Source organism: Mastomys coucha, unplaced genomic scaffold (assembly GCF_008632895.1).
Source record: "Mastomys coucha isolate ucsf_1 unplaced genomic scaffold, UCSF_Mcou_1 pScaffold6, whole genome shotgun sequence".
Classification (NCBI taxonomy): Eukaryota; Metazoa; Chordata; class Mammalia; order Rodentia; family Muridae; genus Mastomys; species Mastomys coucha.
The window spans coordinates 51698556-51709877 of record NW_022196912.1 but is presented as its reverse complement, the minus strand read 5'-3'; the positions used below and the strand labels follow the sequence as shown (position 1 = coordinate 51709877).

Sequence of the window (11322 nt, the reverse complement as noted above, 5' to 3'; positions counted from 1 at the left end):
GGGTGGGAGGGAGGGAAGGAGGGAGGGAGAGGGAGACAGAGAGAGACAGAGAGAGAGGATGGGAGGGAGGGAGAGAGAAAGAGTTTAGTTTACATTTTTCTTTTTACTCACTTTAGGGAATGGTACCTCAGCCTAGGGAATGATACCTCCCATTAGTAACATTATTAGCAGAGGTCTTCCTATCCTAATTAACCCAATCCTGAAACTCTGTCACATACCTTCCCAGAGGTTTGTCTTATGTGATCTAGATTCCACTAAGCTGACAATAGTTGCTTAGTGTCACGGTTAATGATGGGTAAGAGATATTTTTGCAGAGGGAATACTTACTAGTAACTTTTAAAATATAAGGATATAAGCAACAGAAAATTCTGCTTGGGTAATTAGCTGGGTCCCTAGTACCCTACTGGCCAGTGCTTCTGCACCTGGGTTTGATCATGACTTTTAGCTAAGGACCTTTTGGTAACTTGCTTACTTTCTCTATAGCTCATCTTTCTTATTAGTAAGCTAGAGCTGCAGCAGTGGAAATTGTTCTAGAAGAACAAGTAGGTACACATTTGCCATGCTCTAAGGACAGTGCATGGAACCCATACCCAAGCTTTCTGATGTTTGTCTCTAACACAATTTTCTCAAAAGAAACTTTTCACTAGGAAATCCATGGTGTTAAACACACAGAGCAGGGACTGCTCTATGTGAGTGAGACTTGAGCTACCTGGCTTACCTCTTTTTTTTTCATAGATAGGTTCCTCTGAGATTCTGCAAAAATACCTTAGGGATCCTTAATTTGAAAATATACAGCTATCCATCATTATCACCCAGCAGTGGTTTTAGAACCCAGGTAGATCCACAAAGCCTCAAGTCTCTTACAAAGAGTGGTTTACCTATGTGAAGCCTCTCTCAGACTCTAAGTCATTCCAGGTAACTTGGAATATTTAATACCATGTGTGGCCTATGCAGATAGCTGTTACACTAGGTTTTAGGGAACGAGGGTAAGAAAAAAGTCTGCACATGTTGAATATAGATATATCTTTTCAAATATTTTCTTTCTGTTGTTGTCTGACTTAGGAAAGTAAAGTCTGTGCACACACACACACATACAAGCACACACACACAAGCACACACACATACACATCTATACACACAAGCACACATGCATAAACACTCACACATGTACATACACACACTATGCATGCACATACATTTCCTGAATTGTTGCCAATACTCTGTGTCCTCCCTGTGCTCCTTCACAGAAACTCTGAGACAAACTTTGATCATAGCTACACATGACTTTTTCTTATTTAAACTCAAGGAATAATAGGTTGAAATTGTTTTCAGATTACAGATGACAAGCCTAAAGCAATAGCATAATTTATTAAGAAATAAAGCACGTTCTGTCTCCTTGTAAGGCCTATGTTATAGATTGTTAAAGCCCTGGAAAGGCTTTAAAAATTCTGTACAGATGCAGATGAAATTAGAATGTACTTTTCAACTTCTAAGTGCCTAGACATACAGTTTTAAAATATTCACACATATCATTGCTTTTAATTATTTTTCATTCTTAAATAGTCTATGAAAGGAAGATAAACTAGAAGATGCTAAGTAATACAGAAGCAGCTTCACTTAACCCTTTGGGTTCTTAACATACCCCACCCCACCCCACAGGATATAAAGGATCTCCCTATCTAGTCAAAGGCTTGGTGGGCAAAGGATTTTTATCACTGCTTTCTAGTCGCAATTGTGAAATGAGATTGTGTAATGAGAAGACCAGAAAGGGGAAGAAGGAAAGTCGCTGCTTGGGGTAAAAAATAGTGTTTTCTGAGTTCTTAATGAGTCCCGCGCACTGTTCTCAGTCCATTGTAAATGCTCATTCACTTGTTCTTCTAAACACTTCATACACTTCCCACTTTCCACCTCTCCTTTACTCACAGGATAAGCTAAAGAGAGAAAAGGCATGTGTAGGGACGAAAGGAGCAAAGAGGAAGTGGCAGAGCATGGGAAAATTCAAGGTGTTATGGTCAGTGGCTTAAACGACTTAGGGATAGAAGTAACTGGCTTTTTACTGAGTAGGCATGCCTTAATTTGAGGACATCTCTGTACTTTGAATTCCTATATAACATACTGCCTTCTAACTGTATTTCTCAGAATTCTTTTTTTTGTAACCAATACCCAGACTCACCCAATCACAAATATTTAAGTTAGAAAGGCTCCCTAAAAGTGGCAGGAATGAAAGAGACAGGAATGGTAATAATTAAGGGGAAGAATGTGCGGAAAGGGACCTTCCCAACAAGATAGATGAGCTCTCCTGCAGGAAGAAACTTGGAGGAGTGAGAAGGAAGGCAGTGCACATCAGTGAGGCGGGCTTTCATCTCTTGCAAAAGGAAGGTGATTTTATCTTAAGGAGAAATTGAGTATTGGCAAAAGAAGACTCAAAGTGATAGTTGTGATGGGGATGGACTCAGTAGAAATGAGCAAGCAACTTTCCAGCTTCATGGTAAGAAATCGGTTATGACCCTGACACGGCCTCAGGTGCTCAGGACTAATGACCTTTTTTTTAGAAAACCAAATTGCTCTTGAGTTGGAGAAGTCACATACTGTCTAGTGTGGTTTTTATTGACTGACTTCCTCCACTTTTTTTAAATTGAAAATTTTTGGTTGACTGGGGTATTTCCTAATTTTGTGATTCCATATTAGTATGAGATACGATGACATCCTACAATTTGCACAAATTAGCAAATAATAAGTAGAATTTCATAAGAATAAGAGGGAAAGGAAAATGAAGGTAGAAAAAGGAAAGCTCTTGTGTATTAATATAGGAATGCTTTGCACTGTGCCCTGGGGGCAGATCTGGAGTCACTACTTTTAATGTTTTTGCGAGGTAAGTTATATTTAGAGGATAATTCTATTTAAATATTGAAATGTTCTTCAATTAATGGCTGACTTGTCATTTGAGCAGAACTATAAAGACGGATTGTTGGTAGCCCTTGATAAACAGTGTGGAGGCTGGGACCATTTCTAAAGAATGTGATGGCGAGTAACCACATCAGGTTGCTAAGGGGAAAATAAACAGTGAGATTGTAAAGGGTTGGCTAAATATTAAAGGCTCCACAAATACCTTTAGTGCTGCTGTACAGGAAGGACCCATAACCTTTCAGATAACGTTTATTAAATTTCCGAGAGAGGAAAATAAATGGCTAACAAAGCAGGCATTGCCACTGGAAATCAGCCCCTGATACATTATCGACGCCATCGGCTGGCTTTCAGTGACGTTTACCTTTGGAGGAAAGGAAAACGCGTATACTCTTCTGAAGTGGAGGGCCATTTTTACAAACAAAGGACAATTGGGCAGACTGTATGCAGCTTAATAAGGATCAGCAACAAAATAGGTGGGAGGAGAAGTGCCCATTGATAAACATCCAGTTCTGTAGGTAGTGAGCCTTAGGACCCCGGATTCTGCCATGCTGGCTGGATCAAAGCATTGGGGTCTAGACGGTGTTCCTTCCACATTGGCTGGTTTAGTGAACATGCCCTATTGTTTTTAATACACCCTACCTACTATGTAATCACTGGTCCACAACAAACTAGTGTGAAGCTCTCTGATTTCCTCTGCATCCAAAGAGGGCCCTGGCTTCATAGGACTTTAGAGATTAGGGCTGAGATTTTGAGCTTGTAACCCACAAATAGAATAAAAAATGATTCAAGTGGAGTGATGTTATCTCTAAGTGCCACAAATTTGCCATTCCCAGAGCAGTTTTAGATTCATTTATTCTCTGCCAATCCCATGCAGCATGAAATGTAGGTATTTCTTTCTTTTCTGAAGGTTGAATTGGAAGCTCAGGAGTTACTCCCTTGCCTGAAACACTACAATTAGGATTCTGCAAAGATGGCCCAGAAACGAGGCCAACAAACCCAGAGTTTCATGTTCTTTTTATTCCTAAAAAAGGTCCTCTGGGGCTGTAGTTCATTGAGTATAGCACATGACTACCAGCATGGTGGAAGCCCTAGGGTCTACCCCAGCACTGCCTATGCTGTGTGTGCTGTTGCCTGTAACCCCAGGGGGAGGATCATTCCTCCTTGTTGCACAGTGAATTTCAGGCCAGCCTGGGCTACATGTCAGAGAGAGAGAGAGAGAGAGAGAGAGAGAGAGAGAGAGAGAGAGAGACAGACAGACACAGACACAGACACAGACACAGACACAGACACAGACACAGACACAGACACAGACACAGAGAGACAGACACAGACACAGAGAGACAGACACAGAGAGAGACAGAGAAAGTTTACTACAAAAACAAATGATTATATAGATAAAATGAGAAGATAAGTCTTCTTTTAAAACTGAGTCATAGTGTCAAGAGCTTGTGTCAAATATAAATTGGAAAAAGGATTATGCCATATGAACTAGATTAATAGCAATGACTAGCTCTCAGTGTGGCCTGGGCTTTCACCATCACACCAAACCACTCAGACTGGGCAGAAATAACTGGGAAGAGACAATGCCCAATTCAACTTGGTTTCTGGTTTTCGGATAATGGTCTCTGAGAGTTTAGCTAGCGAGGAATTTGTTGACTTACTCAGTTACTAAAGTTTTATAGTGAGCATTCTTATCCTGTTTTACTTTATATCGAAGATACTGAAGCCCAGGAAAGTGAGTTGACTTTTCCTGGGGTCATAGAACCAGTCAGTTTCTGAGACTGGATGTGGATTCCACTCAGGAAATCTGTCTTGAAGATAAGTTCTTATTTAACTTTCCTCTCCTGTCCTTTCATTCAAATTCCCAATTATTTACCAAGAAGTTTAGAATCTTATATTTCAAAACAGAGAGGAAAAGAGAGCCATCAAGACCCTGGCATGTAGAATATGGACAGGAAGTGAGAAGGCAGACTGTGTGCTGATGTGTGAGAGGGAATTTAATTAGGCAGAATGTCATTCACTCACCTAATGGCTTTACTTGAAAGCAGGGAGATCCAAAGATGTCTCTTCTCTAATATGCCAGAAGCTCTATTATTTTAATGTTGTTATGAAAGGACTTAGCCCAGCTGGATTCAATGTTTACTATCTTGTTTTTGTTCTTTGTGTCTGGAATTGCAGCTCTGGGGTACAAACTGGACAGATTCAGCTTCACTCAAATTAAGCAGAAGAAAACAGATTATTAGCACCGTGTGCCTCTCCAACGACACTTGCTAGACATTACTGCCCCGAGATGCTGTCTGGAGACTGGTTCTATGACTGACCAAGCTTGGAAATCACAGACTATAAAGTTGGGCCCTCAGAGGATTGGTCATTAGCATATTAAAAGCTCTTTGAAGTTCAGCAAGAAAAAAAGTCTGTTTAACTTTGCTTAGCCAAGCTTTTGGTTAGGTAATTTGCAATGAAAGATGTTTGGCTTTCACCGCTGTCATTTAATAAAACATCCAGCCTTCCATGGCACAAACTTCAGGATCTCTTAAATTAAGGCACAGTGGTGCCTCGGTGAAATAGATACATTGTTGAATGCAGCCACTGTTTCGTTGCTATGGTAGCCAATTTTCAGAGGGTAGACTAGCACCCTTCAATGTTGGCACTGTACTGTGTCCTCATTTCCTTCTGCACATTATATTTTTTAGATCCCTAGACCACTGCTTGGGAAGATAGTGTTACTATCATCATTTTTTGACTTCACATAAAGGAAAATGTAGCTTGAAAAGACAATGTCACTCCAGCTCCTTAGACCTCCACAGCCTCCAAAGGCTTACACCTTTGGTGTTACAGTGCTCAAAGGAAACCCAAAGCAGGAGTGTGAAGGCAGGAACTGAAATAGAAGCCATGGAGGAATGCTTTGAACTGGCCAGCTCTCCATGACTTGCCCAGCTTGCTTTCCTATGCTACCCAGGACCACCTGCCCTGGCGTGGCACTGCTCACAGTGTGCAGGTCCCTCCCATATTATTCAATAATAATCATATTAATCAATCAAGAAATCATACCACAGTCTTGCCTATATGCCAATCTGATGGAAGCATGTTCTCAATTGAAGTTCTCTCTTCCCAGTGGACTGTGGCCTATGCCAGATTGATAAAAAACAATCTAACACAAATGCCTCATCTGGGCATTCTAGCTCTCATTATCAATCAATTCCTCTTGAACTTGGAATTTCTTCTGTGAGCTCCTTTTAATAGAATACTGGGAAACTGTTTTTTTGTTTTGTTTTAAGTTCTAGCAATAAAATTCATGGAGTGGTTGGGGCCAGCTAGATAATCTCATCCTCTGGCATGGTCACTGACAGGTAAGGTAATAGCTGCCTTACAGGGCTTGTTTTAAGGATTAATGATTATTTATTTACAAGATGTCTGCTTGTGTAATAGGTGCCCAATGAATAAAAAGTGCAACATCATTAGTGTTAATATTAGATGTATGACAATGTCTTTGAAAAGTCTTCACATTACCACAGCTGATGGTTTTCTACCAGTATTTATTTCTAGTCAGTAATGTAATGTTGACTCTGTGTGCTTGGTAGAGGGCTGAAAGTGAAGCAAAAGGATGAACCCACAAAGGGGCGATGGACCAAATTCTCCCAGACAACAGCTCACGGATGGCCATCCAGTCTGAAAGGACGGCCACTCTGAGGCACACTGAGCCTGCCCTTTTTTTTTTTTTTTTAGATATTTTCTTTATTTACATGTAAATTTCTCCATTCCCAGTTTCCCCTCCATAAAACAAAGAAACAAACAAAACAACAAAAACAAACCCCTGTTGCCTCCCACTTCCCCAAGTTTTTTTTTAACTTTGACAGACAAATTGTATAGAACAAGATACCAAGAAACACAGAGAAAAACAATTATCACACAGACAGCTCTGATCTTGCCAGGTCCATGAACACAGAGAAAGACAACTTATACACAGAGATAGACAACTGGGCCCAGTGACAAACATTAGATACACAGATAATCACAACTAAATCACAGAGTCGCTCGGCCCATGTGCCTGTCACGGCTGCCGAGATGGACCGGTCACAAAATACACACTCACCCAAGTCTGGTCTTGAATAAACCAGCCAAACCTGGCCTCAGATGGGGTGGGATTCCTCCTTCACTCCCTCCTTGGCAAAAGGAGAATTCCGTCTCCTTTGTTCTAAAAACCAACAGTCAAACTGTCCTGCCTTTCCACTGCTCTAGGTACCACATCCAGAGCTTCCACTACCCCAGGTACCACATCCAGGATTCTTGTTTACAGCTTGTTCTTACAGCTGCTGGGCCCATAAACCGAAACGAAAAAAACACAAAACACAAAACACAAAAACACAAACACAGCGGCTGCACCTCAGACACACACCACACTCATACAAACATACCTCCAAGGGGTCTTCGAGGTTCCTGGGTGTCACGTGTTTCCCGGCCAATGCACCACCTGAAAGACCCCTGAGGGGAGACCCCCCACTCAAATCTCGGGAGGACGTGCACCCAAGGAATCACAAGAGATTGTCTTGATGTAAAAACATGAGGCAGTTTAATTTCGGGGCGCTCTGGGCCGACTCCATACTTATCTCACACAGGAGATAGTGGAATTGACCACAAGGCTCGAAAGTTAGGGGTTTATATAGGAAAATGGGTCTAGGGGAACAAAGGAATCAGTGTGGCTTTACATTATTGGCTAGTTCAAATATTAATTATATTACATGCAGAACAGAGTGGAAAATTCCTAAGGTTGGTGTTAATCTGAATCAACAGAGCATCTGACCTTAAACCATATCTAAGAGGACCTGATGGTCCATTACTCAGGGCCTACCCAGGCACGTCCTTGTATGCCTAGACATGTTTTTCTCTATATTTACAGTTTTATGTCTTCTTGACTTGCCAGTTCTTGTGATGTCTAACAGCCTGCTAGCTCAGTCCCAGCCTATGTGGGCTAGCTTATGCTGGATTCTTAGACCCATGACTTTTCTTTCTAGTCAGCACAAGTCCAAAGGTTTAATTTTTCCTTTCAGTGTCAAGGAGGAATCTTTATTTAGTGCTGGTGGAGGTAAAACTGGCTTAGTCACCCTGGAAATTAGTGTTGAGGGTTCTCAAAATATCCATGATAAAGTAGCATATGACCAGCTAGATCACTCCTAGACATACACCACAGACTCCATCTCCTACCACAGAGATACTTTGCACATCCATGTTCATTGCTATAATGTTTGACTAGCTAAGAAATGGAGCCAATTTAAACATCTAGTGGCTTTCTGATAGTTAAGGAGAAACAGTACGTACATATAATGAATTTTATTCAACTGTAAGGAAAATCATGAATTTTGGAATCATGACATTTGTGAGTAAGTATAATTACTGCAATGGCAATTGTCAGATCAGCAGAGGTTAAGAACAGTTAATTTTGAGATGAACACTTTTAACAATACCTCTTAAACTATAAGTACTCTACTGTTTTTGTTTAATCTATGGCCCCTCAAGCATACAAATAAAATATTTCACCAGTGAGCTAGAAATGGCCTCAGCCCTGTTTACTTCCTGTTTTGATAAAGAGTTCACTAAGTTTCCCAGGCTGGCGTTGAACTCCCTCTGTATCCCAGGCATGCTTTGGACTTGTGACTTTCCTGCCTCAGCCTCCTAAGTTCCTGGGACTTTAGGTCTGCATTTCCAGTCCCAGATGTTGAATGTTCTCCCACTCCCACCTGGAAACAATGTTTCTTTCTCTGGGGGTGGGGGGAATGTAAGAACTTTATTCAAAGTGCAATGAAACTTGTTAACAGCTTAAAAAATAGGGAAAACTAAGACACCTCACCATCAAACCCAAGAACAAGCACAAGGAGGGCTCTTTCTAGATACTGTGGTGACAAAGGTACATTTATCTTGCTGTTTGACCTTCTCGATGGTGTCCCTGGGCTTGACCTCCAGGATGATGGTCTTGCCTGTCAGGGTCTTCACAAAGATCTGCATCCCACCTCTGAGGCGAAGGACCAGGTGCAGGGTGGACTCCTTCTGGATGTTGTAGTCTGACAGGGTGCGGCCATCTTCCAGCTGCTTGCCTGCAAAGATCAGTCTCTGCTGGTCAGGGGGGATGCCCTCCTTGTCCTGGATCTTTGCCTTGACATTCTCTATGGTGTCACTGGGCTCAACCTCCAGGGTGATGGTCTTACCAGTTAAGGTTTTCACAAAGATCTGCATTGTCAGCTCTGGTGGCAGCAGTCCTCAGAAAAGAGACGGAGCTCGACGTCTCAATGGAACTCAACAATGTTTCTTATATTGCTATGAAGGAACTCTCAATATCAGCTAGGACTTTAGGATAATACACAGTTGGCTAGTTGACATTAAGGTTTCATGGGCTGTTGGAAAAGCAAGTTTCTGACAAAAAATGGTAGTAAATAAGATTTCAACCAATTAAAGACAACAAACCAGTTAAAAACTTGAACAGTTTAAAAGAAAACTAAATATCAGTAGATTGACACACATGTGCCTTAGGTAGTTTATCATATATATTAAATGGAAAGACTTCATGGTGGGAAGGTTTTATGGCGGTTGGGTAAACTTTGTTCAGTAACTGTCTGACTTTGTGGGTAGACTGTTTCCTTAGATGTAGTCTCCTTTACACTACATTTATGCTACTTTCTGCAGTGGTTGAGATTTTCACTGGGGGAGCAGGGTCTTGGGGAGTTCCAGTTCTGTTGATCAATATAACAAGGTCTTAGCACTGGACTGACTTTGTTAATGAGCATCTATAAGGTAAGGGTGGGAGCAGGGTGAGGGGTATGGGTGGAGAAGGCAGACTCAGATGGTAACCAACAACAACCTATATCCACTGTATTGTAGGTGTGTGTGTGTGTGTGTGTGTGTGTGTGTGTAAGAACTGCATGTGTTGTCTGTGTTAATGTGTGAATGCACTGCATGCACTCACAAAGGCCAGAGGAGATGTAGGATGTCTTGCTCTATGACATAGAGTCTCTTAATGGAGCTGGGCTAGTTGCCAGAAAGCCCTGAGGTCCTTCTGTTTCTGTTCTCTGTAGTGCTGGGACTACTACAATGTATGTGTATATGTATGTATATATATGTATATATACATATATATATATATATTGGTTCTAGGAACCTGAACTCAGGTTCTTATGTTTAAGCAGCAAACATTCTTTCTCAACAAGCTGTCTCTCCAAGTCAAGAATCTACTCTTAACTGGTGACCCTTAATTGTAAATAAACTTTTAAAAATCCAGTGTTTAATGTGTAGATGTTTGTTGTTTAGGAGAGTATTTAAAACATAAGCAACTAGTTTTGGCAACAAAAATAATTGAACAACCAAGAATGACCTACCCCCAAACACTCTTATTTCTCGGCTTACTTTATCTTCAGTCTGTATAAATGTACATACATTTAAAACTATTCTCAAGAGAAAGCTTCCATATTTATATAATTAAAAGCTTTGTTTCTAAAGTCAGTCAGGAAGTGTCTCCTTTACTGGGTGTGGAGGCATGAAGACAACACAGCTAGGCGTGCCTCTAAGTGAGAGGACACTTTCTTAAATATGTACAAGGCCCTGGATTCCAAAAGGAGGAGAGGAAATATAAAATGTTATTTTAATTTTAATAAGAACTATTTCTGGGAGCAAGGAACTGTACACATGGAACCTGGATTTAATTATCAAGGTTGGTGTTAAAGTTGTCTTCTACCCATGATACATGTTTCTCAACATTTTACCAGCTTTGAAAGTCAGAATACTTTTTAAGATTGGTAATCTGTCATACCTGAACCATTCATTACATTTAATTCATTTCTCATGTCACATATAAAAGAATATGCTTCCTTATTTTGATGAAAACACATATATTTAACCCACTGAGTGCTAGAATTTGCTATTACCATGAGAATGGCATCCACACAGAGAAGGAAGAGGTCAGTAATATAAAAAAAACGCCTTTTCTAGTTGGCTGGTGTCACACAAAGCTGTAATATGCAACCTTGGTGGCTGAACTTGGATATCAACTAGACTACACCTGGAATCAGTTAAAATCCAGGGAGCTAGGAACATCTGTGAGGGGTTTTCTTGACTGGATCCTTAGAGGTGTGAAGACCCACTCTATATCTGGGCCACACCTTCTGGGGTTACAACCCACATCAACATACATGGAAGAAGGAAGCTTTCGCTTTTTGTCTACTTGCTTTCATTTGCATTGCCAAGTTCATCCATTCTGTTGCCAAGACATTCCTTCACTGGTGTTCGTCTAATAGGCCTCAAGACATTAGCACAACTGACTCCATGATGAAAATACCAATCAGATCATGAACCCAGAATGTAGAGAGCACCACCTGCCAAAACTTAAAATGAAGGCTTAATCCATCAAAGTTCAGAGATCTGAGAAAGTCT

At 40.9% G+C, this 11322-nt stretch overlaps 2 protein-coding genes across 3 annotated transcripts in view; both read right to left on the bottom strand.

The window, feature by feature from the left end:
- The window catches only part of Agr2 (anterior gradient 2, protein disulphide isomerase family member), a 31844-nt gene extending 24753 nt beyond the window's left edge, over positions 1-7091 (bottom strand). Inside the window, exons 1-2 of one of the 2 annotated variants that reach the window (XM_031356417.1) lie at positions 7001-7091; positions 4933-5113 (exon numbers count right to left, since the gene is read on the bottom strand). The gene's annotated coding sequence lies outside the window, so the exon portion shown is untranslated. The remainder of the gene's footprint in view (positions 1-4932; positions 5114-7000) is intronic. The other variant, XM_031356418.1, reaches the window with a different exon arrangement.
- Positions 7092-8674: 1583 nt separating this feature from the next.
- Positions 8675-9140, bottom strand: LOC116080143 (ubiquitin). The gene has a single exon (XM_031356420.1). The coding sequence runs from the start codon at positions 9133-9135 to the stop codon at positions 8755-8757; it is 381 nt and encodes a 126-aa protein (XP_031212280.1). The 5' UTR covers positions 9136-9140; the 3' UTR covers positions 8675-8754.
- Between the last annotated feature and the right edge of the window lie 2182 nt (positions 9141-11322).

Bases quoted from the DNA above. Each gene is read 5' to 3' on its own strand.
- LOC116080143 (XM_031356420.1), bottom strand. From the start codon at position 9,135: ATGCAGATCTTTGTGAAAACCTTAACTGGTAAGACCATCACCCTGGAG.